Source organism: Eptatretus burgeri, chromosome 15 (assembly GCF_056783735.1).
Source record: "Eptatretus burgeri isolate ZD-2024b chromosome 15, Ebu_testis_v1, whole genome shotgun sequence".
Taxonomy (NCBI): domain Eukaryota; kingdom Metazoa; phylum Chordata; class Myxini; order Myxiniformes; family Myxinidae; genus Eptatretus; species Eptatretus burgeri.
In genome coordinates this window covers 1,924,402-1,950,079 of record NC_140975.1, presented here as the reverse complement: position 1 = coordinate 1,950,079, position 25,678 = coordinate 1,924,402, and the positions used below count along the sequence as shown (strand labels likewise).

Below are 25,678 nucleotides of genomic sequence, written 5' to 3'. Positions count from 1 at the left end.
GGGGAGGGGGCCGAATGAGGAGAAAAGGCTCTGTGGTGGTGGGGGAGAGGGGGATAAGAGAGGGGGAAGAAAGCAGTTGAGGATTTGAGGAGGTGGCGTGAAATGATGGAGGTGAGAGGGCAGTGGAAGGAGGCAGGTTGGTGGATGAGAGGGGGGCAACTTTGAGAAGGAAGAGTGAGGGGGATGAAAGGTGGGAGAAAGGTGAGGGGGATTTTTGAGAGAGGTGAGAGGGAGGCTTGGAGAGGGAAGAGTGGGATGGTTGCTTTGAGAGTGAGAGTGAGGGGTGAGGGGGGTGAGTTGGCACTGAATTTGGAAAAAAAGAATGTTTGATGGAAAGCGAGCATCCATGGCAAACTGTGGTTTTTAAAAGTTTTAGGTCAGAGATGCGATTTAACACAATTCTTGATGGATGCAATGAAGGCGAATTCAGAGCATGGAGAGAAGAAGCGCTGTAATAGTTGGATTTTTTAGGCAAGGAATTAAGGAGAGCTCGAAATGAGAGCAGTCTGTTAAAATAGCAGAAGAGTAGTGCATTGTGAAACAGTAAAGAGTACCACATGTGTGAGAGAGGAAGATGAAGCATTATAAGATCGTTTTTGTTGTTAAAAATAATGTATGAGAGAGTTCAACAGATTCGGTCATGGAAGTGTATATAAATAAAATAAAATAAAATAAAATAAAATAAAATAAAATAAAATAAAATAAAATAAAATAAAATAAAATAAAATAAAATAAAATAAAATAAAAAAAAAAATCGAGGAAGAAGACGAGGAAGAAGTTAAGAGGAAGAAGAAGAAGCAAAATCGGGAGAAGGGGAGAAGGTGAGCTTGTTGTTGTTGTTGTTGGGTGTATATATATATATATATTTTTTTTGTTGTTAATATTAATATATGAGAGAGTTCAACAGATTAGGTCATGGAAGTGTAAAAAAAAAAAAAATCGAGGAAGAAGACGAGGAGGAATTTAAGAGGAAGAAGAAGGAGCAGCATCGGGAGAAGGTGAGCGTGTTGTTGTTGTTGTTGGCTTTTTTTTTTTGTTTGTTTTTTTTTGTTTTTTTTTTGAGATAAGAAAGAGATTAGTTGGGAGAATGGGGGATGTTTGGAAAGTGGGGAGGATCAAAATTGAAGGTAATGGGGAGGATAGAAAATGAAGGTAATGGGGAGAAAAAACAAACAACAACAAAAAAAAACGATCGAACACCGAGTGGAACCGGTAGGCCTCAAGCCTACGCCTAGGCCTCAAGCACAGGTAAGAACGTCGACAAAAATACTCACAAAATAGCACGATTTTTGAAACAAAACCGAACTAGTAACACACAGTAAAATGTGGGTGAGAAAATTAAACAGTTAAAACGGGACAAATAACAACCGGAAACTTATCTTTGAGAACGTCAGCAGGGAGCCCCAAAGGAGACCTCTCGCTGCTCAAAACCGGAACCGGAAGTGTCCGGTGAGTTTATACCTCCAGAGACTTGTACGGAACGAGACAGAAATACCGAGAATTTATACCTCCACGGAGACGCTAAGCGCGCTCGTCCCATGTGCGTTTTGCCGAGCGGTTTTAAATCACCAAGTTCGGTCGGACCAAATTGTCATGTTTATCGGCTTTATTTGCCAGCTCATTTCCCGAACGCGTCGTGGCAGTCAATGGGGAGGGAAAGTGATGCAACGAGCAGATGTACATTCAAACAATGGGGCACTTATTGATACAGGCACATAAGCAGTCAATGGGGGGATGGGAACATGACACGAGCAAAACCTACAGCCGATGCCAAGTCAACAATGTACACAATCATGCACTTAACCAGTTCTACTTACGAAGACAAGGCGCCACAGATTTTCATCCAAAACCAAGGAAAAGAATAAGGCTCGTGAGCCTTTATTTCAAACTCGGAGGCCTGGTTGATCGAGGGCTCCAAGAGACCGGGCTGGTTACCTGGCCGCCCCTGGTGGCGTCTCGATGGTCTTCGGATCGGTGACCCTTGGTGTCTCTGTTCAGTCTGGTGCGTCACGAACACGCCAGTCGCTTGGGCGGCTTGACAAGCAGCTTGAGCGGCTGCTTGGTCTGCCTCGGTGGCCCGGCTTCGTCGCGGTCCATTTCTGGTGAGCCTGGCCGGCGACGCTTCGGAGGAGCGAACGGGTCTCTTGCTCTTTCAGAGTTGATGCTCCTTTAGAACCCATTTACTCCACAGCGTCGTCCAACCGTATCAGGGCCGTCTGCCCGGACCCCCACGCTCCGCCGCTGCCGCTGGCTCCGACCATTCAAAGCTCCAATGCTGCCGCTGGCTCTGACGACTCCAAGCTCCGTCTTTCCAGCTCCCACCAGCCACAACTCCCGACTCCTGACTCGAATCTCTCCCGGTGAACGACCTGTGAACAACCACCACAAATCTGCCCGAGTTCCGCCCTTATATCGGCCAGGAGCGAGCCGCTCTTCGATCTTTCAACCCGAGGCCAGGCTCCGCCCACTTTTCACCTCAGACCTTTCACCCCTGGTGAGCCTTGCGGGAAACCCCAAGTTTGATGTCACAGGGTGCTTTTGGGGTAGACCTCCTTTTGATCCACTTATGCAAATTAGCCGCTCCGCGGCCGTTTGCACACACTGTCGGTGGAATGTGGCCTTTACTGCCGCGCAGCGTGTCCGCAACTAACGGCACTCTGCGGTCGTCGTTGAGGAGGACATGGTGGTGTTGTCGAGGAGATGGCGGTGTTGTGGTGTTTGGGTATGATCAGATTTTCGTAGAGTTTGTTGATGTTTTTAAAATAAAAGATACAAAAAGAATAACGCTACTTCAAGATTCACAGCCCGGCACACAAATAATTCCCTTTACACATCGGTGGGGGAATCCTAACCTGAAACACGTACTTATTGAAATAACTGATCTTCGGGGAACCTGAATGGTGTTTTGTGAATTTCCAAAACCGCAACAATATTATATGTCGGGCTTAGCTCTACATCTGTGTTGTTACAGATTTTCCTGTTCTTGCTGAACAAAGCCTCCATTGAATGAACTCGAACGATTCAGCCTTGGCGATTCACCCTGTGGCCATCACAGTTTGTTCAGCAAGAATTTCACAATGGACAAGTTCTTAGGTCCTGAACGGTTTGAAGCAAACCCAAACTCGAGCAATACCACAAAGGAATGGTACCACCGGACCAAGACATTCGACAACTTATTGAGAGCAACTGAGCATCAAGGACCCGAGAAGTTAACTGTGCTCATAAACCATGTTGCTCCAAGTGTGTACGACTATCTCGCTGACTGTGAAGACTACGACACTGCCGTAGAGACTACGAAACATGTACGTACGTAAGACCAAAGAATGAAATTGATGCACGGCACCTATTGGCGAGTCATCGACAGCTACCTGGCGAGACTCTTGATGACTACCTGGAGATATTGAACCATTTGAGTGGAGATTGTAATGACAATGCCATCACTGCTGAGACATACGAGGAGTCCGTCCGGGACGCCTTCCTGAGTGGATTGCAGTCTCAGGTCGTTCGTCAACGGCTCCTCGAGAATAAACCGTCGGATCTCATGACGGCTGTCGACCAGGTTCGGGCTCTCGATCAGGCACAGAAGTGCTCCGAGTCATATACGGCACCTGAAGCACCCCTCAACGTGGTCACGACTTCTTCGGTCGATGGACCTCCTGCAGAAGCCAGAGTTCAAGGACTTTCCAACAGACTCCTCTGGATTAATCTCAAGTCGTCGCTGCTGCTGGAAATCAACAGAAGTGTTTTCTCTGTGGGAACTATCGAGACCCTCGACGATTGTGTCCTGCTCGTGATGCTGTATAATAAGTGCGGTAAGAAAGGACGTTTTGTGAAGGTTTGTAGATCGTCTGGGCTGGGGGCTGCAGGTATGCTCCACAACACCCCAACCCGAGCTACAATGTCCGTCGCATCTGTAGAAAACCTATCTCAGGTAACGGTTAACGTGCTTGTGAATGGTAGAAAGTGTGGAGCACTTTTGGACACCGGGAGCTCAGAAGGTTTTGTGTGCCAGAGACTGGTTAATGTGTGCAAACTTTGTGTGCACCATGGGACAGACGGAGTATCAATGGCATCTACCTCGTTGTCGACGAGAATAACTGGATATTGTTTACGTGAACCTTGAGCTGAAGGGCAGAACATATCATGATGTTCGACTTTCCGTCTTACCTGATCTTTGTAGTGATGTAATCCTAGGCCAGGATTTCATGAAACATCATGAGAGTGTGATTGTGCAGTTTTGGGGAGACAGACCACCGCTCTCTGTCTGTGCACGAGTTACCCTCTCTATATCTCCACCACCACTTTCCACGAGTCTCACTCCCGACTGTAAGCCCATTGCTGTTAGGTCGAGAAAGTGCAGTGCACCAGACAGCCGTTTCACTGAGTCAGAAACAAGAAGATTAATCGAAGAGGGCATCCTCGAGCCCAGTACCTCGCCCTGGCGAGCTCAAGTTGTAGTTACAACGGTGTGATTTGGAAGAATATTACTCCAGCTCTGAAATCCAGAGGCCTATCAATCCCACAATGGGAACATGTTCCGGCTAATGCCTTACATTCTCTACGTTCACTACTCTCTACTGCTACAAATGTTACTCCACCGAGCGTTTATTCAATTACCAACGTCGGTCTGCAAGTGGATGTTCAATTCCGACGTGGCTTTCCTCACCTGGACCCGTTCTCTTGTGCGGCAATCAAAGTACGACCCTGTTATTGAGGAGGTGGAACTGCTTGAGGCTAACCCTCGATATGCTCACGTGCGTTACCCTGATGGTAAAGAGACGATCGTGGCTCTGCGTGACCGAGCTCCACGTGGTGAGGTCCATAACTCTGGAGATGTAGATCCTCCTGTCCATAAACCACCTGGACTGGTCATGGAGGAAACCCGAGGGGTTCTATCACAGGATGAGCTCATGACCGGTAATGAAGATTCTGCTGGCTTCTCACATGTTGGAAGCACTCCAAAGAATGTTCCTGATGCACCACCACTGTGCAGATCGGAGCGTCACAGAAAACCACCCGATCGTCTGGACCTGTTGAGCGACTAGTTTCTTATTTTAAGAGGGGGAGAATGTTATAGATTGTAAGCCCCAGATTATATTACCCATAGTTCAACAACACCAACATCAGTGGTGTAGATTTTATTTCTGTATCCTTCCTTTACCCATAATCCTTTGCGATATTCAAGATGGCCACTGAATGGTCTTTTGTGATTACATGGAGAGCCACGTGAGTCCTATTAATTATTATTGTTTATTGTTGTGTTATGATTATTGTATTATATGTCGGGTTTAGCTATACATCTGTGTTGTTACAGGTTGTCCTGTTCTTGCTGAATAAAGCCGACATTGAACGAACTCGAACGATTCAGCCTTGTCGACTCACCCTCTGGCGATCACACGTACAAGCGCTCCTCGTTCAGGAGGATTAAAGTGGTCAGTATATCTCTGTTTGTAGCTGATTGTAAGACTTCATGTAGTAAGAAAGATTGGAATGTGTTTTGTCCACGTTGTCATGTAAACACATTGTACATCACGTACATTTGTGCCATTTGAGGTCTGTTTCCTGTTAGTTTGATTTCTTGTATTTGATTTGTAGTGGAACTGGAATACATTTCTGAAGTATTGTTTACAAAACAACATTCCTTTACACGTTCACGGAGCTTTTCAGAGCTTTTGAAGCTTTCATGGAGCTTCTTTGGGAATGAATAAATGGCCGAAGGCTTCTGGATGAACACTACTCCTTGTGTCTACATCTGGGTACATCCAACGAACCTGCGATATACTACGATTACAAAATCCCCAACGGCAGATAAGCACTTGCTGTGGCTTGCTGCCATTATACATACTGTTGCGGATCCGGGGGTGGGGGGCAGCACCCGACTCTCGACAGTCGAATGTTACAGATTCAGCACCACCCTCACCACCGCAGTCTTCGGGGTTTAGAACGCCGGCTGGCTCGGCACAGGCTTCGGGTCACGCGTCTTCAATCGCGATACCAACGTACCCCTGGACCTTACCAGTTGGGGAAATAGACCACGGTTACAGACTGGTTTTGTCAGATGCCGAGCGTTTTCTGCCAGTCTGTAACCATTTTGGTTTTATATACCAATTGAACGGATCGTTCCTCGACGCGACACAAATTAATCCAAAGCGACAACTTCATACGAATCAACAAGATTTATTGGGGAATATCTGGGAACACAACACAAGCAAAACATTCACGACAATGTTTTAATTAGTCCATAACCCGTTCTTAACTAGGGAGTTACGGGTTTCGAAGGGGACTCTAACGAGATAAGCCTTAAAGGACATGCAAACAAGACATAGACAGCATGCAGACAAGACACAGAGTACTTGGTGATGTTTCATGGACGAGAGGAAAGTGTCAAAAGCACAAATGTCGCTTGTAACAAGCCGATGTCCACGGATTCGAGCCCCAAGCTCGAACACGCCGCGTGGCAAAATGGAGGCGTCGTACTCTTGCCCCCCGGCAGCGCCCGTACTCGCAGCCTCAGCGCATTCAGACCCCACGATGTCGACTGCACTAGTCCATCAGGTCGATGATGGGTTTCAGTTGGTCCCTCACAAGGTCCAGCATACAAGTCCAGGCCTGGCCTGTTCACCAGACAAGGCCAAATTGAGGTGCCGGGCTCCGGCAGGCCGGGTCCATGGGATTCCAAGACATCGTCGAGCCGTGAGGTGAGTAGGGACAGTCAGAGGCTCCATCGTTAGATGCAGGCTGAACCTGTCGATCACCTCCTCTCGAAGCCGACTCCAGACTCATACAGCAGCCAGATCCTCTCGAAACAGATTGCCGCCGAAACCTCAGGTTCAGTTTTTCTCTCCCAGCAGAATCACCACTCGCTTTCCTTTTCTTCTCGCCTCCAAAAACCGACTGCTCATCCAGCAGATCGCGCCTCGACACCCGTCGTTCCTCTCTTGCCTTCCCGGCGCACGCTCGCCTCGAAGCCCGACTGCTCATCCAGCAGATCGCGCCTCGACACCCGTCGTTTCTTTCTTGCCTTCCTTGCACGCTCGCCTCGAAGCCCCGGACTCAACTCCGTCCTCTCAGTTTCTTACCACTTTTTCTTTTCGGGGCGCGCCCCTTTTCAAAACCGACAAAACTCCTCCCCTTGGTTTCACCTCCCTCTCCAGGCTACTCCCCCTCAGTCGACTGGGCGGGGCCTATCGTCCGGAGAGGGGAAGGAAGAAGAGGAAGCTCTTGGTACACCACCACCGCACGAACAATAACAGACTCTTACATCCCCGACACATATGTAACGTCCATTTTACCGAACAGCCTGGCTAAACATGCATTTAATGGGGGATCTGAGCTAATCCTATATTTAGTAGCATACTAAGGTCCATTTCCGTAACAATACTTTTATTTGGGTGGTGTAAAGGCAACTGACAGCTCTGTATAAGAAAAATACGTAACTTGGGTTACATGAAGTAAAAACACACCTACTGCTTATTATTCAAAACACCTCACTGTACAGTGGTACCTCTACTTACGAATGTCTCTACATACGAATGTTTCAGGTTACGAAGCGCCTGAACGGGAAAATATTGCCTCTAGTTACGAAGGCGTTTCAGGATACGAAGTCAAAAATACAGTACAGTACGCGCTGCTTTTCGCTGCTCCCAGAGTTTCCCGAACGTAAACAAACTTGTAGCTGCTCTGCCATTGGCTATCGCCTAAAATCTGCCTGGCAACCCTTTGCGTATGCGTGTATCCCAGCATGCTCTTCATGTCCCTGTCCCGCTCTGTAAATATAGTTATACTGTATACAGTCTATGGTCCCGCTACAAAGTGCTCGGACAGTGTTACAGTACAGTACGCGTGTGGATTACAGTAACTTTTATTCACAATGGACCCCAAGAAAGCAATGAAGAAAAGTGGACAAGGAGAAAAGAAGAAGAAGAGAGTTTTTCTGGCCATACAAACAAAGCAAGAGATAATAGAAAGGTATGAAAAGGGGATGCGTTTTATTGATCTCGCAAAAGAATATGGCCGTAATATATCTACGATCGGCACGATAATAAAACAAAAGGAAGCCCTAAAAGCTACGGCTCCTTCCAAAGGTCTCTCTGTCATTTCCAAGAGGAGGTCGGCAGTGAACGATGAGATGGAGAGGTTGTTACTCATGTGGATAAAGGAGAAAGAGATCGCTGGTGACACAGTGACAGAGGCCATAATTTGCGCAAAGGCAACCGCCATCTTCACTGACCTCGTGAGGGAGGATACAGGCGAGGGAAATTCGGCGTAAGGACTACACCAGGAGTTTAAGGCATCGCGTGGGTGGTTCGAGAAGTTTAAAAGGAGGACTGGACTTCACTCTGTTCTTCGCCATGGCGAGGCATGTAGCGCCGACCACGAAGCGGAGGTGATGCAACACACCGCGGTGCAGGAGGAGTTCAAAGAGGACGAGGAGGAGGAGGAGGAGGCAGCCATTATTCCATCAGCCCAAATCAAAGACATTTTAGGAAAATTCCATGAAGTCTCGGAATTTGTTGAAAAGAATCACCCGGAAAAAGTGTTCACAAGTCGGGCTATCGCGCACTATGAGGATGTCTGCCTCGCGCATTTCCGACGGATTGTTAAAAGCCGGCAAAAGCAGACGTCATTGGATCAATTCTTCACGAAACGCGAGGCAAAAAACACTGCTGATAAGGACCAGTAAACAAAGAGGCCAAAAAGTAACGAGAATAGCAGTTAAAAGGTAAATGAATATTTTTATTATTTCCTTTATTCTTTGTTTTTTACATTATGTGCCTCTCGATTTATGTTTATTGTGCGGTAAGGCCAAAAAAAAAAAAATGTTGCATTGGCGTAACCCGCCCGACCCTAAAAATTCCGCCAACCCTACGTTTTTTTTTGGTTTTTTTGCTATCGAAAAATTTTGACGAAAAAATTTGAATCTCACCTCAGGTTCAGTTTTTCACCCGACCGACCCACCCTATTTTTCAGTGACCCGTTACGCCAATGCAACATTTTTTTTTTTGGCCTAATCTAATTTTAACATGTATTTGTTTCATGTTCTGATGCATTTTTATGATTTATTAAAAAAAAACGTCCGAATTTTGCGGGGCTTGGAACGGATTAGCGCATTTACATTCAAAAGGCGTCTCTACTTACGAAGGTTTCAGGTTACGAAACTACTCCCAGAACGAATTAAATTCGTAAGTAGAGGTACTACTGTACTGGAAAATGTGGGGACCTGAATACTGAACTGTAAATGGGAGACTTGTAATACCCTCACCCACCTGGAGGTGGCACTACATGATACACATTTACCTGGAGCATTTGTGCCCCCACCTCCCCCCCCCCCCATAGACCACCGGAAAAGATTAAAAACACCCCGAAGAGCAAGTCTGGATGCAATCAGCCCAGAACTGTAGGAGGCACCGGTCCATCAATTATCGTAAGGATTCCTAATCCTGTTCGTCATTGATCTTTATCATCGAACATATTGTTACGGTTGTGAAATTTCGCATTACACCATAAAGAGTCCTCAGGTGAGATATATCGGTAAGTTCATGTGTAGTTAGCCCAAACCCGTTGTATAGAGGGAATATATGTGATTTATCGGGCTGTGATTCTTTGAGTTAGCCGTTTTTCTGTTCTATCGTTATTTTGGACCATCCGAAGACTTCAAATGAAGGCCCCGTGAAAGGCCTACAACGACGCGCGAGTTTTCCCGCCTTTTTTTGCGGCACCGGGGGCTGACGGGAGAGGCTGCGAGAGCTCGCTGGCGATTGGTGGATACGGGGTGTGAGGCGGCCGTGAGGAGGAAACGCCCCTTTTCGAGGAGCTTCTCGAAAGGGCTAGAGGAGAGGCGGAGCCAAAAACTGGGCGGAGCGACAGGCGGAGCCCCGTGCTGCGAAGGGCGGAGCCCCGCTCCATCAAGGACGGACACGGGCGGGGCACGCCCTCTTCTCTTCGTCCTGAAGCTGGTCTCGCCATTCGTCTCTTCTCTTCGTCCTGGAGCTGGTCTTGCCGTTCGTCTCTTCTCTTCGTCCTGGAGCTGGTCTTGCCGTTCGTCTCTTCTCTTCGTCCTGGAGCTGGTCTCGCCGTTCGTCTCTTCTCTTCGTCCTGGAGCTGGTCTCGCCGTTCGTCTCTTCTCTTCGTCCTGGAGCTGGTCTCGCCGTTCGTCTCTTCTCTTCGTCCTGGAGCTGGTCTCGTCGTTCGTCTTGGCTCGTCTCGCCTGGTGGTCTGGTCTGGTCTTCTGTCGGTGCGGTCCCGAGACCCCGCTGGCGGGACGGAGCGTCTGCCATTCCCCTCTCCCGACCCCGAGCATCAACGGTTCCCCCCCTTTATCCACGCTGAGATAGCGCCGGAAACCCCGTCCGTGGCGTCGAGCGGTCAACACGTGCCGGCACGAAGCACGAGCTCACCGACCACGCCGGAGGAGCTGGGAGCTGAGGTCGCGGGAGGAGGACTAGACGCGCGCAGGGAAGTTACTACTTTTCTTTTCTTTGCTTTTTGTGTAAATGTGTGTGTGTGGCGCCGTCCGACAAGTATAACTGTGTAAGTGTGCCCGAGTAAGTCATATTCGGTTGTAGTTCTTGCTTTCATTCTTGCTTTTGTTGCATGACTGTATGGCTGTATATGTTCTTGTCTGTGTGTGTGTAAATAAAGTGCATTGTGTGAACTGTTTTTCCCGTTTCGCTTCGTCTTTTCCTTGTATTGAATCTCCATCTTGCATCACGTAAGGGATTGATAGTGGGTTTAAAACGCACGGTAATTAATCGGAACCGTCAAGGCCGACGATAACTCCGCTCCGTTATCCCTGTAATACGGAACGAACCGCTTAAGCGGTTCGTGTCCAGAGTCGGCTTGTGGCGTGGTACGATCGCCCGGTTGACCACTCGCGCAGGTACTTAGGTAGGTCGAATTTGGCGAGCAACCCTATCCTGCGTGGGTGGGCAATTGGCACGATCGTGGTGAGGTTAAACCCCCACCCGTGACTGCCTCTGGGCGGTAGTTCCCGGAGGGTCACGACTGAATTGTCCGTTCCGGTGGGCGACGCGTCGCGATTTGAGTTACGTGGCCGATCGCACGCCGGCGGGCGCGAATTCGTAACAATACGAACACTGAAGGGAAGGAAACTCCAATGGTGTGCGTATCACTCCACCACCGACACAAAGCATTCCTGAATAAGTGTAATTTGCCAAATACAAGCATTTTTGACAACACATTGGCTTGTTCTGCCCCCATTCTTTGCTCCAAATAACTATTCGACTGCAGATACGCATGTTTTTCATCAACTCGTGTGTATTTCAGCTTGTACGAAACATTGGGGCCGCTATCTCAACTGCACGTCTCCCCTCTTTGCCTCAAACAATTACATAACAGCTCGTAAACCTGATTTTTACCTGTACATGTGGTAGGTTTACAAGAGCTTGAGCTTCATATTGCTGTTGTTTCTTGGTGGGGGGTTGATTTTTGAAATGTGCACCCCTTGGTCGGACAGCTGCTGGACCACATCCATATCTGTCGCTTGACTCCACCCACCATGGCACCCATACAAAATGATACGGGATCTTTGTTATCTTGTGGGCCTAACACAGGTCTGTCGGCCTCTGCTGTAAATACATCGCCCGGGTTTGGTGCGTCAGATTTCCGTTGGCTTTGTTTGGGTTGTGTTAATTATGAGGGACCCCGAAAAATCCAATCTGTGTCGAATAATAATCATTAGTAAAGTTTAATCAAGTCCGTATGAGCCTGCCTAAAAGATTTTTTTTAAAATAGCATCACTAATTTTTTAACGGCCTGTCTGTTAATGCTTCAGACACTCTGACCAGCTGCTGCAGCCACCTTGCCCATCATGCATCATCAGACGTAGAAACCCATTTGGAGATCATCCACCAACTCGTTTAGAAAGCTGAACTATTGTCCGGACAGCATTGTTGAATCAAAATGCGTTTCTTTGTTTATTTGGCTCCACATCACATTCATGGAAATCAATGAACATTCATTAGGAAAATATATATATATATATATATATATATTTATTTATCAATTGCTGCAAACCCATCATCCCCCAATGCCAATCAACATCCTTTATAATGTTAAACTTTAACCCTTTAATGGCTCATAATCTTCACAATCAGAAGAAACAGTTTGTAATTCAGTTAAGGCACCAACACCCAATGTTCAGAAACCACTCGTGTACAGTGAGTGGTGAAAAGGCTCAATTCTGGGTCATAAATGGAATCCACCAATTTGTACCCCTACCCATTTGCTTACAACATGTTATGGTCTCCTGGAGCAGGCAAGGGAGGCATTGGCTTCATGGGTATAGTGACAGGAACCCAAACTCAGGGCCTCGTGCAGTTATCAACCCAGCACCTTTGTTTCCATCCAAATAAAGCGACACCAGCAATGCGGTTCAACCACTCGACTTGTCGAACACAAGGGTACTCTCACAATGTGGTATTTGTAATATAAACAATCACTGATCCACACTCAGCAGATTTTAATAAAAGGTTGTTTTTTTTAAACAAAACATTTTGGAATTTCAAGACCACCACCACTGTGCGTGTGTATGTGTGTATGTGTGTGTGTGTGTGTGTGTGTGTGTGTGTGTGTGTGTGTGTGTGTGTGTGTGTGTGTGTGTGTGTGTGTGTGTGTGTGTGTTAACATAAAGGAAGGATGAGCAATTATGCATGCAGGAAGACAAGCAACCAATCAGAAGATACTTTCAAGTCAGGTGGTTGCCCTTGGCTCCTCCCCAACACCACCTGCCAATCGATGAACAAGAAGAGCCACTTCATGTGCCAAGCAGTCTGCACTTTCCTGGACACAGTATTATACAAGCTGTAGTTGTTGGGGAAAACAAACAAATTTTCAGCTTTATAGAAATGCTAAACATCAACACGCACGCAAGCATGGGGCACAAAGTCCTGTCATGGGCACGCTTGGGCATGGGGTTCAGGGATTGAGCACGAAGCATGGGCATAGGGACGCTTCATCGTGGGGCTCGGGGGGTTTTTTGTTTGGTTTTTTCCCCCCCCCGGCCAAATATTTTGTTTGACCCCACCCCACAATCTCCGCTTTCCCCACTCCAATACATCCTTGTGTCCAACCTTTCACTTGTGGGTAAGTCAGATATCTTGTGGAAGGATTCTTCCCATGCTGTAATATCAGCTTAAACTGCTTGGGTCATCTAGGCCAAAGGCCTGGTATCCCGGCATGGGCTCAACTATGTCAGACCGAACATCGTCGGTATGCAACTATCTTTCCTCACCTGGGTCTTTGACTCGGCATACACTCGCACCATATCCTCAGTGCCCGAAGGTCTTACGAAGGCACGTGCTTGTAAGTGATGGTGTACCCTTTCCTCTATGGCTGCCTGCAGACCCTCGGGATGGGTCACGCTCCGCTCTGCATCTGTCGTCGTAATCTGCTGACGGTCGATAACCTAAAGACGATACAATTATCAATTATCACACAATACTGCGATTAGCTTTTAGTGAGAGGAAAAATGTAGAAAACTTTAAAAAATAAAAACCAAAGGAAACCAGCAATTCCTCTTTCAAAACTACAAAGGTAATTAAAAAAAATCTGGATGAAAAGAGTCATGTGCACTTTACTTCCCTGTGCACTGCTGTGAAAGTGCAAGTTATCAAGCAACACTGCATTCTAGAACACACACACACACCTTTACTTTGAGTAGTCTACTTGGAATGTCTGTGTAAAGGGCATAAAGCTGGGGCAGAGAGAGATCCAACAGTGACAGCATGGCCTCCACAGCCAAAAGATCAGAGAGGGCATCTCCCACAGCCTGGAGACAAAAGTTCATAGGTCATACCATAACACGACGATCATTCGAGATAGTGCCGGAGACGATATCCACATGCCAGGTGAGCGGTAGTTACCCGTACAGAGATAGGCTCCAAAGCAACAGAAACAAAGTACAATAAAGCCAAATTTAAAAATACAAATAAAAAAGTTTATCGTCCCTCCCTGCTTGCTTTTTTTGAAGCCATCTCTTTAAAAAAAATATTTGGTCAAACATCCCGGGAGGGAATAAATAAATAGAAATAAAAATCCGAACCCGGGACCAAAGGAAGCGCTGCAGTGAAGCAGCTGCACCGCTTAAAAAGTATCCCCATGGGGGACTAACGGTTACATACCAAACAGGTGGGGTGAACTTACTGTCCTGATGCAAACTAAACAATAATACAAACAAACAAACAAATCAGACAACAACACAAAAACTGAACAACAAACTATGAACGAACAAAACATGGTGGGGTAGAAAGGTTGTTGTTCTTCACTTTTTTACGTACAGATGGATGGAAGGACATACCGTATATTGAAGCGGTTTGCACCACTTAGCATTCCATATCGTCGTGAACGACTCTTACACCATTCATTGAATCGATAATTTTCCTAATGTCGATCCCGAGTTTTTATAGCTTCTCCCGAGCCACAGCACCAAGAGCTGCGATGATGTGTTTCATTCACTGCCACTTTCCGTTTCCGTTCGTGATATGTGAGCAATACTGATCAGTGTGCGTGTCTGCGTACTGACGTTCCGTCGCAGCCGCTGCAGGAAAATTCAGTTCACGCTTCTCATAAAATGATGCAAAACATCTTACTGGTTTTTAAACTAGCAAATGGTGCGACGAATGTAGGATAGACAAATTGTGTGAACGGGATGAATCGTTTCCATGATTTACTCTTCATTTGTTTGTAAATTCGGACGGGAACTCAAGAGTCCTGAAGCCGTGGTATGCAGGAACAGTTCTTGATGGGCAACGCTCGATATGTGATGCTTTCTCCGATTTCACGAGTGGGGAGTTGGACCAGGGAGCGCTGGCGAGTCCACATCCCACAAATGTAAATCTGTGTATTAAATGTTTCCTGTAGATCTACACAGAAGGATGGCAGAGCAATCATTTTAATACCCATGAAGTGTGTAGATTTTTTTTTGTATTTTGCCATACATTTATTATATATTTGTTCAGAACTGTGGATCTTCTTTTGAATTGGCTTTGTGAGTGTGTACGTTGTGGTGGAAAATAACTCAATTTCCACAAGTTGGATCAGCATACTAAAGGAGAATCTTAAATTTCGTATATACAGAGGAAGAACATTCAATGATTCACTGAAACAGAAGCCTGAAGCAATTCTTCTGATATACAATTTGACATTCCAAAGAATGGGAGTTGTGACATTTGGCAACTCAATTACAGGATTAGCTGATAAGCATTAGGCAAAAGAACCCAAACTTCAATACGTGTCCACTTTGGGTGGGAGGGAGAGAATGACACAATGGTGGCGAGAGTTTGCAGTGTTATCAACCAGGTCACCCTGTTTCATAGCAAAACATTCCTTTTATCAATATGTAGGTCAAAAGGCTCTTGGGTAAAGGGAAACATTACTGACAGCCAATTTGACTTGAGCATAAAAATTAAATGTATAAAGCACCAGCAACAATTATAATTGAGAGTACATGAATGTAATTATTTTTCTTCTACAACGTGATGTGTCAGGTGTATGACCCACGTCATATTTGTTTGGGGGTAGAAAACTGACATGCGTGGTGCATGACTCATGCAATTTTTTGGTGGGGGGAAGGGGTGGGATAGGAAGGTTAAAAAAAAACTGCCATGTTGAGTACATGATTTGTTGGGCACTAAAAGCCGGCGGCCATTTTGACAAAAATAAATAATAACAAATAACAAATAGAAAGGGCATCATCCTTCCTTTAAAAAAAAAAATCTGGATGATCAACTGGTATTTTTTTTTGATTATTTTGCCCAACACCATGTTTGAATTATGGTAAAGAACTTGGTTCAAATTTGGCCACACGTACGATCTTTCAAAGAGGGTCGTTATTCAATTTCAATAAGTGGGAGGATTGACTCATGTACCAAAAAAAAACAAACTCATGGATGAAATTATCAAACAGGTTTGATGAACAATAAAGAGGAAAATAACGAATCATGGCAGCAGGAAAAACATGTAGTTATTACTAGAACAACTAAGGTGAGGAAAAAGAAAACAAGATTGATGGTGTATCGAACTGAAGCAAACTTGTTCCTGAGAACTCGCAGTCCACAAAAATCCATCGGGTTTGTCGTGCTCGCTACAGGAACCGGCCTCAAACTTCCATCAGGGCATGTTCTCATCCCTCACGACTCAACTCGGGCAACATGGGGCAAATGACCCTTTCTCTCCCTCCACAGTCTGCATCCTCAATCTCCCTTTGACCTTGTTTTTGTGCAACCATTCTTCCACAACCATTCTGACAATTCCGAATCCACTTGGCTCAGACACACATGAACCAATAGGTGCGCGATCGATTGAGTGACAACATGCAGGCCGTTGGTCGTTATCTCCCCAGATAAATAGTGGGAGATCAAAATCCATTGGCCCGACCGACACGAATCAACCAATGCATATTTGACTGGCCACAAGACATCCCACACACAGCATCCTTCAAAAACAAGACGTCACACTGCACAGGAGTGACTGATACTTCAAAGAGGGGGTTTGGGGGGGGATTAGTGAAAAGACAGCACATTTAATGATGAAACAACACAAGGGGATTAAGGGGGTGAGGAGGTACTATCTAAACAGCTGTAAGGCAATGCTAATTGGGTTAATTGGCAGACAGCCAATCTAAACACACATAATAGGAAATAACTAACTAATCTAACTTGAAACTAGAAACCTAGAAACACTCTTTGGGGAGCGGCAAGGGGGAAGACAATGTGTTTGTGTAATGGTTAGAGTGTCTGCTCTGAGTCTGGGTGGTTGGTGGTTCGAAGCGCAGCCAAGTCGTACCAAAGACTTTTAAAATGGTATGTGCTGCTTACTTGCTTGATGCTCAGCATTTAAAAAAAAGATAGAGCACGGACAAACAACAATAAAGTGGCAATAATAACACAGGCTGGGCCGAATGGACTCCCCTTGAGTTGAAGTTCCCCTTAAGGGAACTCGCATTAACTTCCATCAGTTTTATTTAAGGCCAAATACCAGTTGATAGTCGGGTTTAAAAAAACAAACAACAAAGAAAAAAAAAAGAATGAGGGAGCCCCTTTTTATTTCTTTATTTTATAAGGCCATTGGCTTTTAGTTCCTGACAAATCATGAGCCCAACACACCAATTTTTTTGCCTCCCCATCCCCCCCCCCCAAGAAAATTAAACGAGTCATATATGTACCAGACATGTCACTTTTCTACTCCCAAACAAATATGACGTGAGTCATATACCTGACATGCCACCTACATACACACTCACTCGGCCTATTAAAAATACAATCCACAGTTCTAAACAAATATGCAGGGTGTAACAAAATTCTGCAATCATACGATTAATTGTTTCGTGTTGTTTTATTTTTTTTGTGCGTGTGTCACAAAATTCCAGAATCCAAGGCTTTTATTCCAGTAAATGTTCAAACTGTAATCCGTGGTGTGCTTGGTAGTTATAAACTCGGAGTTTTGTCATTTCAACGACTACATGCAGTGTATCCATACTGATTTTGTTACATTCCTCTCAAATATGTTCTTTCAACCCCTCTATTGTTCGCAGATGGTTGGCATACACAACAGATTTCAGACAAAAACCAGGAAAACAAACAATTAACCTATGATTCCAGAATTTTGTTACACCCTGTGTAATAAATGAGCGGCGAAATACAAAACATAAAAAAACGACACACTTCGTGCATATTAAAACGATTGGCTCTGCCATCATTCTCGAGAGATCCACAGTGAGCATTGAATACACAGATTTGCATGCAGTACGTGAGATGTGGACTTGCAAACAGATTAAAACCATCTTCAAAAATGAAGCTTAAATCATCAAAATGATTCGTCACGTTCGCGCAATTTGTCTACATTCTACATTCGTCACACAATTTCATCGTTTTAAAACCAGTCGGATGTTGCATCATTTTAAATCGGAAGTGTGCACCGATTTTACTGCGGCGGCTGCGGTGGAACTTGCGTACGTATGCAGACATGTACACAGATCAGTATTGCTCGCATATCGCGCGCAGGAACGGAACGCGGCGCCGCAGCTCCCGCTCGCCACAAGTTATATAAACTCTGTACCGACGTTGGGAAGAGCCTGGTGTTGGCGCAGTGGTTAGGGCAGCGGCTTAGGATCCAAAAGGTCCTGAGTTCAAGCCCCGTTGGGCCACTGAATTAATACACCAGGGGGTTGACTCAGCCTGTCATCCTTCCGAGGTCGGCGAAATGAGTACCAGTGTACTGGGCCGGTGTATACCCCGGTTAAAATAGGTGTACCAGATCCCTGTGTCACAAGAGGCGACCAGGGTTGCGTCAGGAAGGGCATCCAGTGTAAAACATGTGCCAAATCACGATGCGGATCATGTGGATGATCCGCTGTGGCGACCCCGAACGGGAGCAGCCGAAAGAAGAAGTACCGACGTTGGGAAAATGATCGATTCAATGAATGGTCCAAGAGTCTTGCACGAAGATATGGATTTTTAAGTGCTGTAAACAGCTTCAATATTTGGGATGTCCTTCCTTCCATCTGTACATCAAAAGTGAAAAAGAAGAACATTTCTAACGCACGGTGTTTCCTTCGCTTGTAGCTTGTTTGTTTCGTTTTTCTTGGAGGTTTTTTTTTGTGTGTTATTGTTTATTTGCATCAGGACCGCAAGGTTACCCAATCTGTTGGGGGAAGTAACCGTCAGTCCCCTACGGGGCTACTTTTTAAGCAGTGCAGCTGCTTCACTGCACCGCTGCCTTAGGACACGGTTGCAATTTTTTTCGGGATGTTTGACAAAATAAGAAATAATATAAAAAAAATAAGGTGGGTTCAAAAAAGGAAACGGGCAGGAACGATCAACTGTTTTTTTGTTGTTTTTTTAAATCCGGCCGAACATCCAGTTTTGAAGTTATTCTGTTCAGCGGTGCAAGACAGCAGTAGTTATTTACAATTCAGTCCCTCAGTGTGACAATTCCCCACTTTCACATAAAGTAAAAATATAAGTTGTAGGTGACCATCCCAATTTCATAGAATGTTTCCAGCTCATCTCAAGTACAACCAGCACTTTTCCACTCATTCCATCCAGAGGTTTAAGAATACATATGGCACACCGATGCACGCACACATGAATTATCGCCTCCGTGAGGCCATTTCCTTTAAAATACTTTGCTCACATCACATTTTTTTGTCACGTTTACCCACCGAAATGTGTAATGTGGAAGCAAGATATGAGTGGTTCACTTGAGCATACCTGATTTATGAGCTGTGATGTGTGGTACAACTGGGTCGCTGCAGCACGCTGTGTCTCTGGTTTACTGGAATCTTGCATTACCTCGGCCACCTTGTCCAGCACCCTCTTCCCAAACAACACCTGGTTGACAGGTAAATGCACACCTGTATACATACAAGCAAGTAATTACATCTCCTTTGTTAGTACCTTACACTGCTTGGTTATAGTTTCAGCATGATCCCATGTATTTTGTTGAACCAGTAGAGAGCTATACTACATGGCCAAAAGTATGTGGACACTTGCTCGTCCAACATCTCCTTACAAAATCATGGACATTAATATGGAGTTGGTCCCCCCTTTGATGCTATAACAGCCTCCACTCTTCTGGGAAGGCTTTCCATGAGATGTGAGAACATTGCTGTGGGGATTTGCTTCTATTCAGCCACAAGAGTATTAGTGAGGTCGGGCACTGATGTTGGGCGATTAGGTCTGGCTGGCAGTCAGTGTTCCAATTCATGCCAAAGGTGTTCGATAGGGTTGAGGTCAGGGCTCTGTGCAGGCCAGTCAAGTTGTTCCACACCGATCTCGGCAAACCATTTCTGTATTCACCTCGTTTTGTGCACGGGGTCAGCGTCATGCTGAAACAGGAAAGGGCCTTCCCTAAACTGTTGCCACAAAGTTGGAAGCATAGAATCATCTAGTATGTCATTGTATGGTGTATCATTAATATTTCCCTTCACTGAAACTAAGGGGCCTAGCCCGAACCATGAAAAACAACCCCAGACCATTATTTCTCCTCCACCAAAATTTACAGTTGGCACTATGCATTCGGACAGGTAGCATTCTCCTGGCATCCACCAAACCCAGATTAGTCCGTCGTCTGCCAGATGGTGAAGCGTGATTCATCACTCCAGAGAACACGTTTCCACTGCTCCAGAGTCCAGTGGTGGTGAGCTTTACTCCACTCCAGCCGACGCTTGGCATTGCACACGGTGATCTTCGGCTTGTGTGTGGCTGCTCGGCCATGGAAACCCATTTCATGAGCTCTCCATGAACAGTGCTTGTGCTGATGTTGTTTCCAGAGTCAGTTTGGAACTCGGTGGGAAGTATTGCAACCGACCGCAGTCGATTTTTCCACACTATGTGCTTCAGCACTCGGTGGTCCCGTTCTGTGAGCTTGTGTGTGCCGACCACTTTGTAGCTGAGCTGCTGTTGCTCCGAGACATTTCCACTTCACAATAACAGCACTTAAAGTTGACCGGTGCAGCTCTAACAGGGCAGAGATTTGATGAACTGACTTGTTGGAAATGTGCCATCCTATGACGGTGCCTCGTTGAAAGTCACTGAGTTCTTCAGTACGGCCCATTCTGCTGCCAATGTTTGTGTATGGAGATTGCATGGCTATGTGCTTGATTTTATACACCTGCCAGCAATGGGTGTGGCTGAAATAGCCAAATCCACCAATTAGAAGGGGTGTCCACATACTTTTGGCTACGTAGTGTATATGTTGTTGCTGTTGTTGGTGTTGGTGTTGTGTCATATGCAGCCCACAGCTGCTGGTTGCATCAATTCTGGAAGTGCGGCATGCGGCTGTGCCGCTGATAGAGTGCCCCTGTTACCAGTAAGCTTGTACTAATTTGGCAGACATCGGAAGGATGACAGGCCCCTTAAGGGGCCTGATGACATTAACATTAAGATGACAGGCAACCAACCTGGTGTTATTTCGACGGCCGACAGGGACTCAAACTCAAGACCCCAAGATCTTAAGCCAGCCACCTTAATTGTTAAGCCAACACCAGGCTTAGAGCTCAATGATAAGGTAATTTAAGATTATTAACCCAAGATTTTCATCTTAAAAAGCTATTTCTTATGATGAGCAGTTGTGTGGAGCGCTGGTTTCTCACACTCAGTGCCTCACCGTCCCATGACCGTTCGCTTCAAAGTAAACACCAATGTCACATTCCTTTGCCTTGGTATGTAGGTATTTCACACCAGTTGGCAGGCAGTACACCTGCAGCTGTGTGGAGGAAAGGTCTGTAAGGTGATACTGGAGTACACAAGTTATCCAAACAACCTATTCATGACATCCCAAAGACCAGGATGGACACTGATCTAACATCCATAACAAGTAATATCATTTAATACTTGCACCACCTGCAGAGTGTCTTTCAAGTAACGCGTGGAGCTTCCATTTGCGTAAGCTGTCTGCAGCACAGACACCTGGAATGGTAGCTGAGCCTGAGGGCCATAAAGGAGAGGAACCCATCAGGCCTGAACTGCTTTGCCCCACATTATAAAGTAATGACATCACACACATGCACACAATGACATCAGACTGAAAATTCTGAACCTCCCCCCCCCACCCCCAAAACCATCCCAATCCCCATGAGAGCCCCAGATTCATTTGAACCATTAACAAGGTGCTCCTTAACAACTAAGTCAGACATTTAATCAGGAGCAAATTTATTTAAAATACAAACTTTTTAAATGCCAAGGATCAGGATCTAAAAACGAGACATCGATACAACATTAAAATGAAAGTTCCAAATCATGAGCACAAGTTAAGAAAGATGAAGAGAAAAATGAATATTTAAAAAGTGTGGGAAAAGCAAGGCAAAGGGGGGGGGGGGGAAGAAAGAAAAGAAACAAGAAAGGAGTTTAAAAGATGATAATAAACCTCCTTCAGAAGGTGTTGGATGAAGATTGCCATCAAAGTGGAAATCTTGTCTCCATCAACCAAATGAAATGTACCAGACTTGTCCACAAAATAATAAAGTAGTCTATCTGCATCACCATCAAGGGAACAGTATATTCGGCCTTCAAGCATCTGCAGTCCTGAAACACAGTCATACGACCCTGAGTTGGTGTGATGGTGAGCCTTGTTGAAGATCATACAACTTGCTTGCTTTCGATTCCAAAAGTGCTCGCAATGAAGCAAACCTGCTGGGGGATCCAAGGGGTATGTCCCCCTACCCAAACTACCGCAGCACCAACTCAATGGATTACAAAATGAAGGTCATTGTAAAAGATAAAGACATTCGAAACACACCTTTTGGTGCTCGCCGACCAATTTTTACATAGTCAGCGCCGCACTCATGGTTGAGCTTTCCACTTTCTCCATTATTAATGATCTTGACTGCAAGTGAACTTTTCAAGTAACTCAGCAGCTCCACCATCTTGGGTGCCCCAACACCATTAGCTCCATCCATCGTCAAAGGGTACGACCCTTCGATCTTTGGCTGTGGTTTGGCCTGAGGAACCAGCAATATTAGGTCGAGTGAAAAATCCATCAAAATCCTCCATGAAATGAACTCATAATTACCTCGATCGCACCTTTTCAGTTGGACGATAGTATAAAAACTAGAAGGCCACTCTTCAATAGCATGACGTCGACAGATATGCCTCCCCCAACATTATTACATCATTATACATACTTGTACCAAGTTTAATCAAAATCCCTGAACCCAGATTCAAAATATTAAATAATTCTGGCTTCCAGACCATGCGTCCGATCAGGATGAAATTTAAAACATATACTGTATTCCCCATGACATGACATGTACAAGGTGTTCCAAAAAGACCTGGACAAATTTGGTTGTTGATACATCTCGGACTACAAATGACACAATGATACCCTTTGGTTTATATGACAGAGAAACTCATAAAGTATTCTTTATTTTCAGGTCTGTTGGTTTCATGGAAAAGAAAATGGCGACTCCACAGGAGAAAGCTCAGTTCGTCGAATGGTTTATCGAGAACAGATGTGACACGCAAGTTCAGCGTTATTTCCGTACAAGGTATTGAAGGAATCCATCATCGCTGATGAGTATCAGAGAGTGGTACAAGAGGTGTAAAGAGACTGGAAGTTGTCAGAAACAGAAAAGTACCGGTCGACCAAGCACAAGTGCAGCAGACATTGAACGAGTGCGTGAATCATTTCAACAAAGTCCCAGAAAATCAATTTGACACACATCCAGAGAACTGACTGCCAACCACAGCTGTACACAGGATTTTTCAAAAAAGACTGAAGCTTTATGCTGATTAAGTGCAGATTCTGCAGGAACTCAAACCAAATGACGGACCAAAACACAACACGTTTGCCTTGGAAATGCTCAGTTGCGTAGATGATGACGAAGATTACCTGAAAAAGATCATGTTCACAGATGAAGCTTGCTTTCATTCATTGGGGAAAGTCAACCAGCACAATTTGAGGATCTGGTGCTCTGAAAACTCCCATGTGGTCATTGAACACATACGCGACAGATCAAAGGTCAATGTGTGATGTGGCCTTCTCAAAGACCACTTCGTAGGTCAGTTTTTCTTTGCGGAGGAAACAGTGACCTCAACAATTTACATGAACATGTTGGAAGGATTCGCCTTCCCACAGATTGAAGACTTGCAACCCGATAACAGGACGGTGCTCCCCTTCATTGGGCCTTAATCGTACGAGCTGTCCTGAATGAAAAGTTTCCAGGTTGCTGGATTAGCCGAAACGGACCAACCACCTGGCCCCCACGATCACCAGACATAACCTCCCCCTTGATTTTTATTTCTGTGAGGGTTTAATAAAGTTGTTGTCCACAACACCAAGGTGGCAAACCTGCAAGATCTTCATTCTTGGATCACCACTGCATGCGCACTGTTGGACGCAAACATGCTGAGCCAAACATGGCAAGAACTCGTGTTTTGCCTTGATGTCCTGCGCACGACAAACAGAGCTCATATTTAAGTGTATTGATGATGTGCAAAAAACTATACGAGTTTCTGTATCATATAAACCAAAGGGTATCGTAATATCATTTGTGGTTCTAAATATATCAGGTTAGGTATGAGAGTATGCGGCAGAGCAGCGCGTTGCTGCGTCCACTTTCAGTCGGTACTCCAGGGGCCTCCGTCTGGCCATCCCCCAGGCAGATGCCTGGCCCATCCCAATCTCCTTGCAACAACGAGGCACGTGGTCGGCCCATTGGCCTCCTCCACTCATGAAGCTCCCTCGCTGAGAGAATCTGGTGAGCAGGATCAGTATCAGGAAAACGAGCCACATGTCCATACAGCCGCAGCTAACGCTCACGGACTATGCAGCTCACAAATCTCATTTGAGTCTCTCTCAGCAACCGCTCGTTGGACACAAAGTCCGACCAGCGATAGCCAAGGATTCTCCGAAGAGAGTTCTAAATATATTAACAACAAAAGTTGTCCAGGTCTTTTTGGAACACCCTGTAGTTTCACTGGCCGAACTGGCCATGTCTTCATCTCATGCAAGTCTGAAAGATTTCTTCATTATGTCATTGGTGAGTTGAAAAGCACCAGGATAATCTGAAAAGAAAAGAAACAACCTTATTATGGAGACAAACTTTTTTTTTTAAACGAAACAGCTATGCGAATAAGAATCGGAACGGTGCACAATTATGCACGTTATTTGACCTTTGAAACCAAAGTTTAAGGTCATTTTGACATGTATTTGTCATCTCCATCTACATATATCTGACCTGATGCCACATAAAGCAGTCAATACAATTCTGACGAATGTACAAAACATATAATCCTGGGTTTTCATGCATGCAATGGAATATATAATTCATCGTTAAATCTCCAATTCCACTTTTCATCATTTTGACCTCAAAATGACCTCCAAGGTTCACAAGGGTCAACGAAGGTCATTATTAATGTTATATCCATCCATCCATCCATCCATTGGGACCATACTCTGTACAGAGTGTCGGTGCTGCCATTGCAGTCTCCTGGGTTATTGGGCACAATCCTGGACGGTTCGCCACTCCGACGCAAGACACTTGAATGGCTCAATCATCCCAGCAAACTGGAACTCATTTTGCTGACCTCAGAAGGATGACAGGCTGAGTCAACCCCACCCGGTATTAACTCAAGGGCAGACCTGAGGATTTTTTGAACCTGATTTGAATCAGGCAGACCTGATTTTTGATTTGAACTCAGGACCTGAGGATCCCAAGCCCACCACCCGAACCATTAAGCCAACACCAGGTATATAGGGTGTCCCAAAAAATATACAACTTTTAAAATGCTTCGTTTGATCCTAAAAAAGCAGTAATTTTGTCACTAATGCTTCATTTCTTGTTGCAGAGATCCTTAAGTTTATTTTGATACCAAGCAAGCGCCAGAAAAATGCCAAGACTAACCATACAACAACGGACGAAAATTGTTGAACTTTGGCACCAGATGAAAAGTGTCATTCAGGTGCAACGTCTTTACTCGAGACATTTCGGTATCCACTTGCACTATGCACCAAACTTTCGGACAATAAAGTGCACCATCGCAAAGTTTACCAATGTGGGAACCATCTGTGACCTTCACAAGGGTCACAGTGGTCGGAAGAGGACAGGTCGTAGTGAAGAAAATGTGGAAATGGTGAGACAGTCGGTCGTTCAGAGTCCAAAAAAAATAGATTCGACGACTTTCTGCCGAGACAAACATTCATAAGAGCACCGTTCAGA

At 45.4% G+C, this 25,678-nt stretch overlaps 1 protein-coding gene across 3 annotated transcripts in view; it reads right to left on the bottom strand.

The window, feature by feature from the left end:
- Positions 1-11,909: 11,909 nt before the first annotated feature.
- Positions 11,910-25,678, bottom strand: part of PGM3 (phosphoglucomutase 3) — a 74,258-nt gene continuing 60,489 nt past the window's right edge. For 2 of the 3 annotated variants that reach the window (XM_085858083.1, XM_085858084.1), the window contains exons 6-14: positions 23,809-23,907; positions 22,258-22,459; positions 21,886-22,043; positions 21,363-21,446; positions 21,127-21,225; positions 19,230-19,349; positions 13,667-13,789; positions 13,253-13,426; positions 11,910-12,801 (exon numbers count right to left, since the gene is read on the bottom strand). In XM_085858083.1, the coding sequence (XP_085714209.1) occupies positions 12,712-12,801; positions 13,253-13,426; positions 13,667-13,789; positions 19,230-19,349; positions 21,127-21,225; positions 21,363-21,446; positions 21,886-22,043; positions 22,258-22,459; positions 23,809-23,907 (1,149 nt within the window). In that variant the 3' untranslated portion in view covers positions 11,910-12,711. The remainder of the gene's footprint in view (positions 12,802-13,252; positions 13,427-13,666; positions 13,790-19,229; positions 19,350-21,126; positions 21,226-21,362; positions 21,447-21,885; positions 22,044-22,257; positions 22,460-23,808; positions 23,908-25,678) is intronic. The other variant, XM_085858086.1, reaches the window with a different exon arrangement.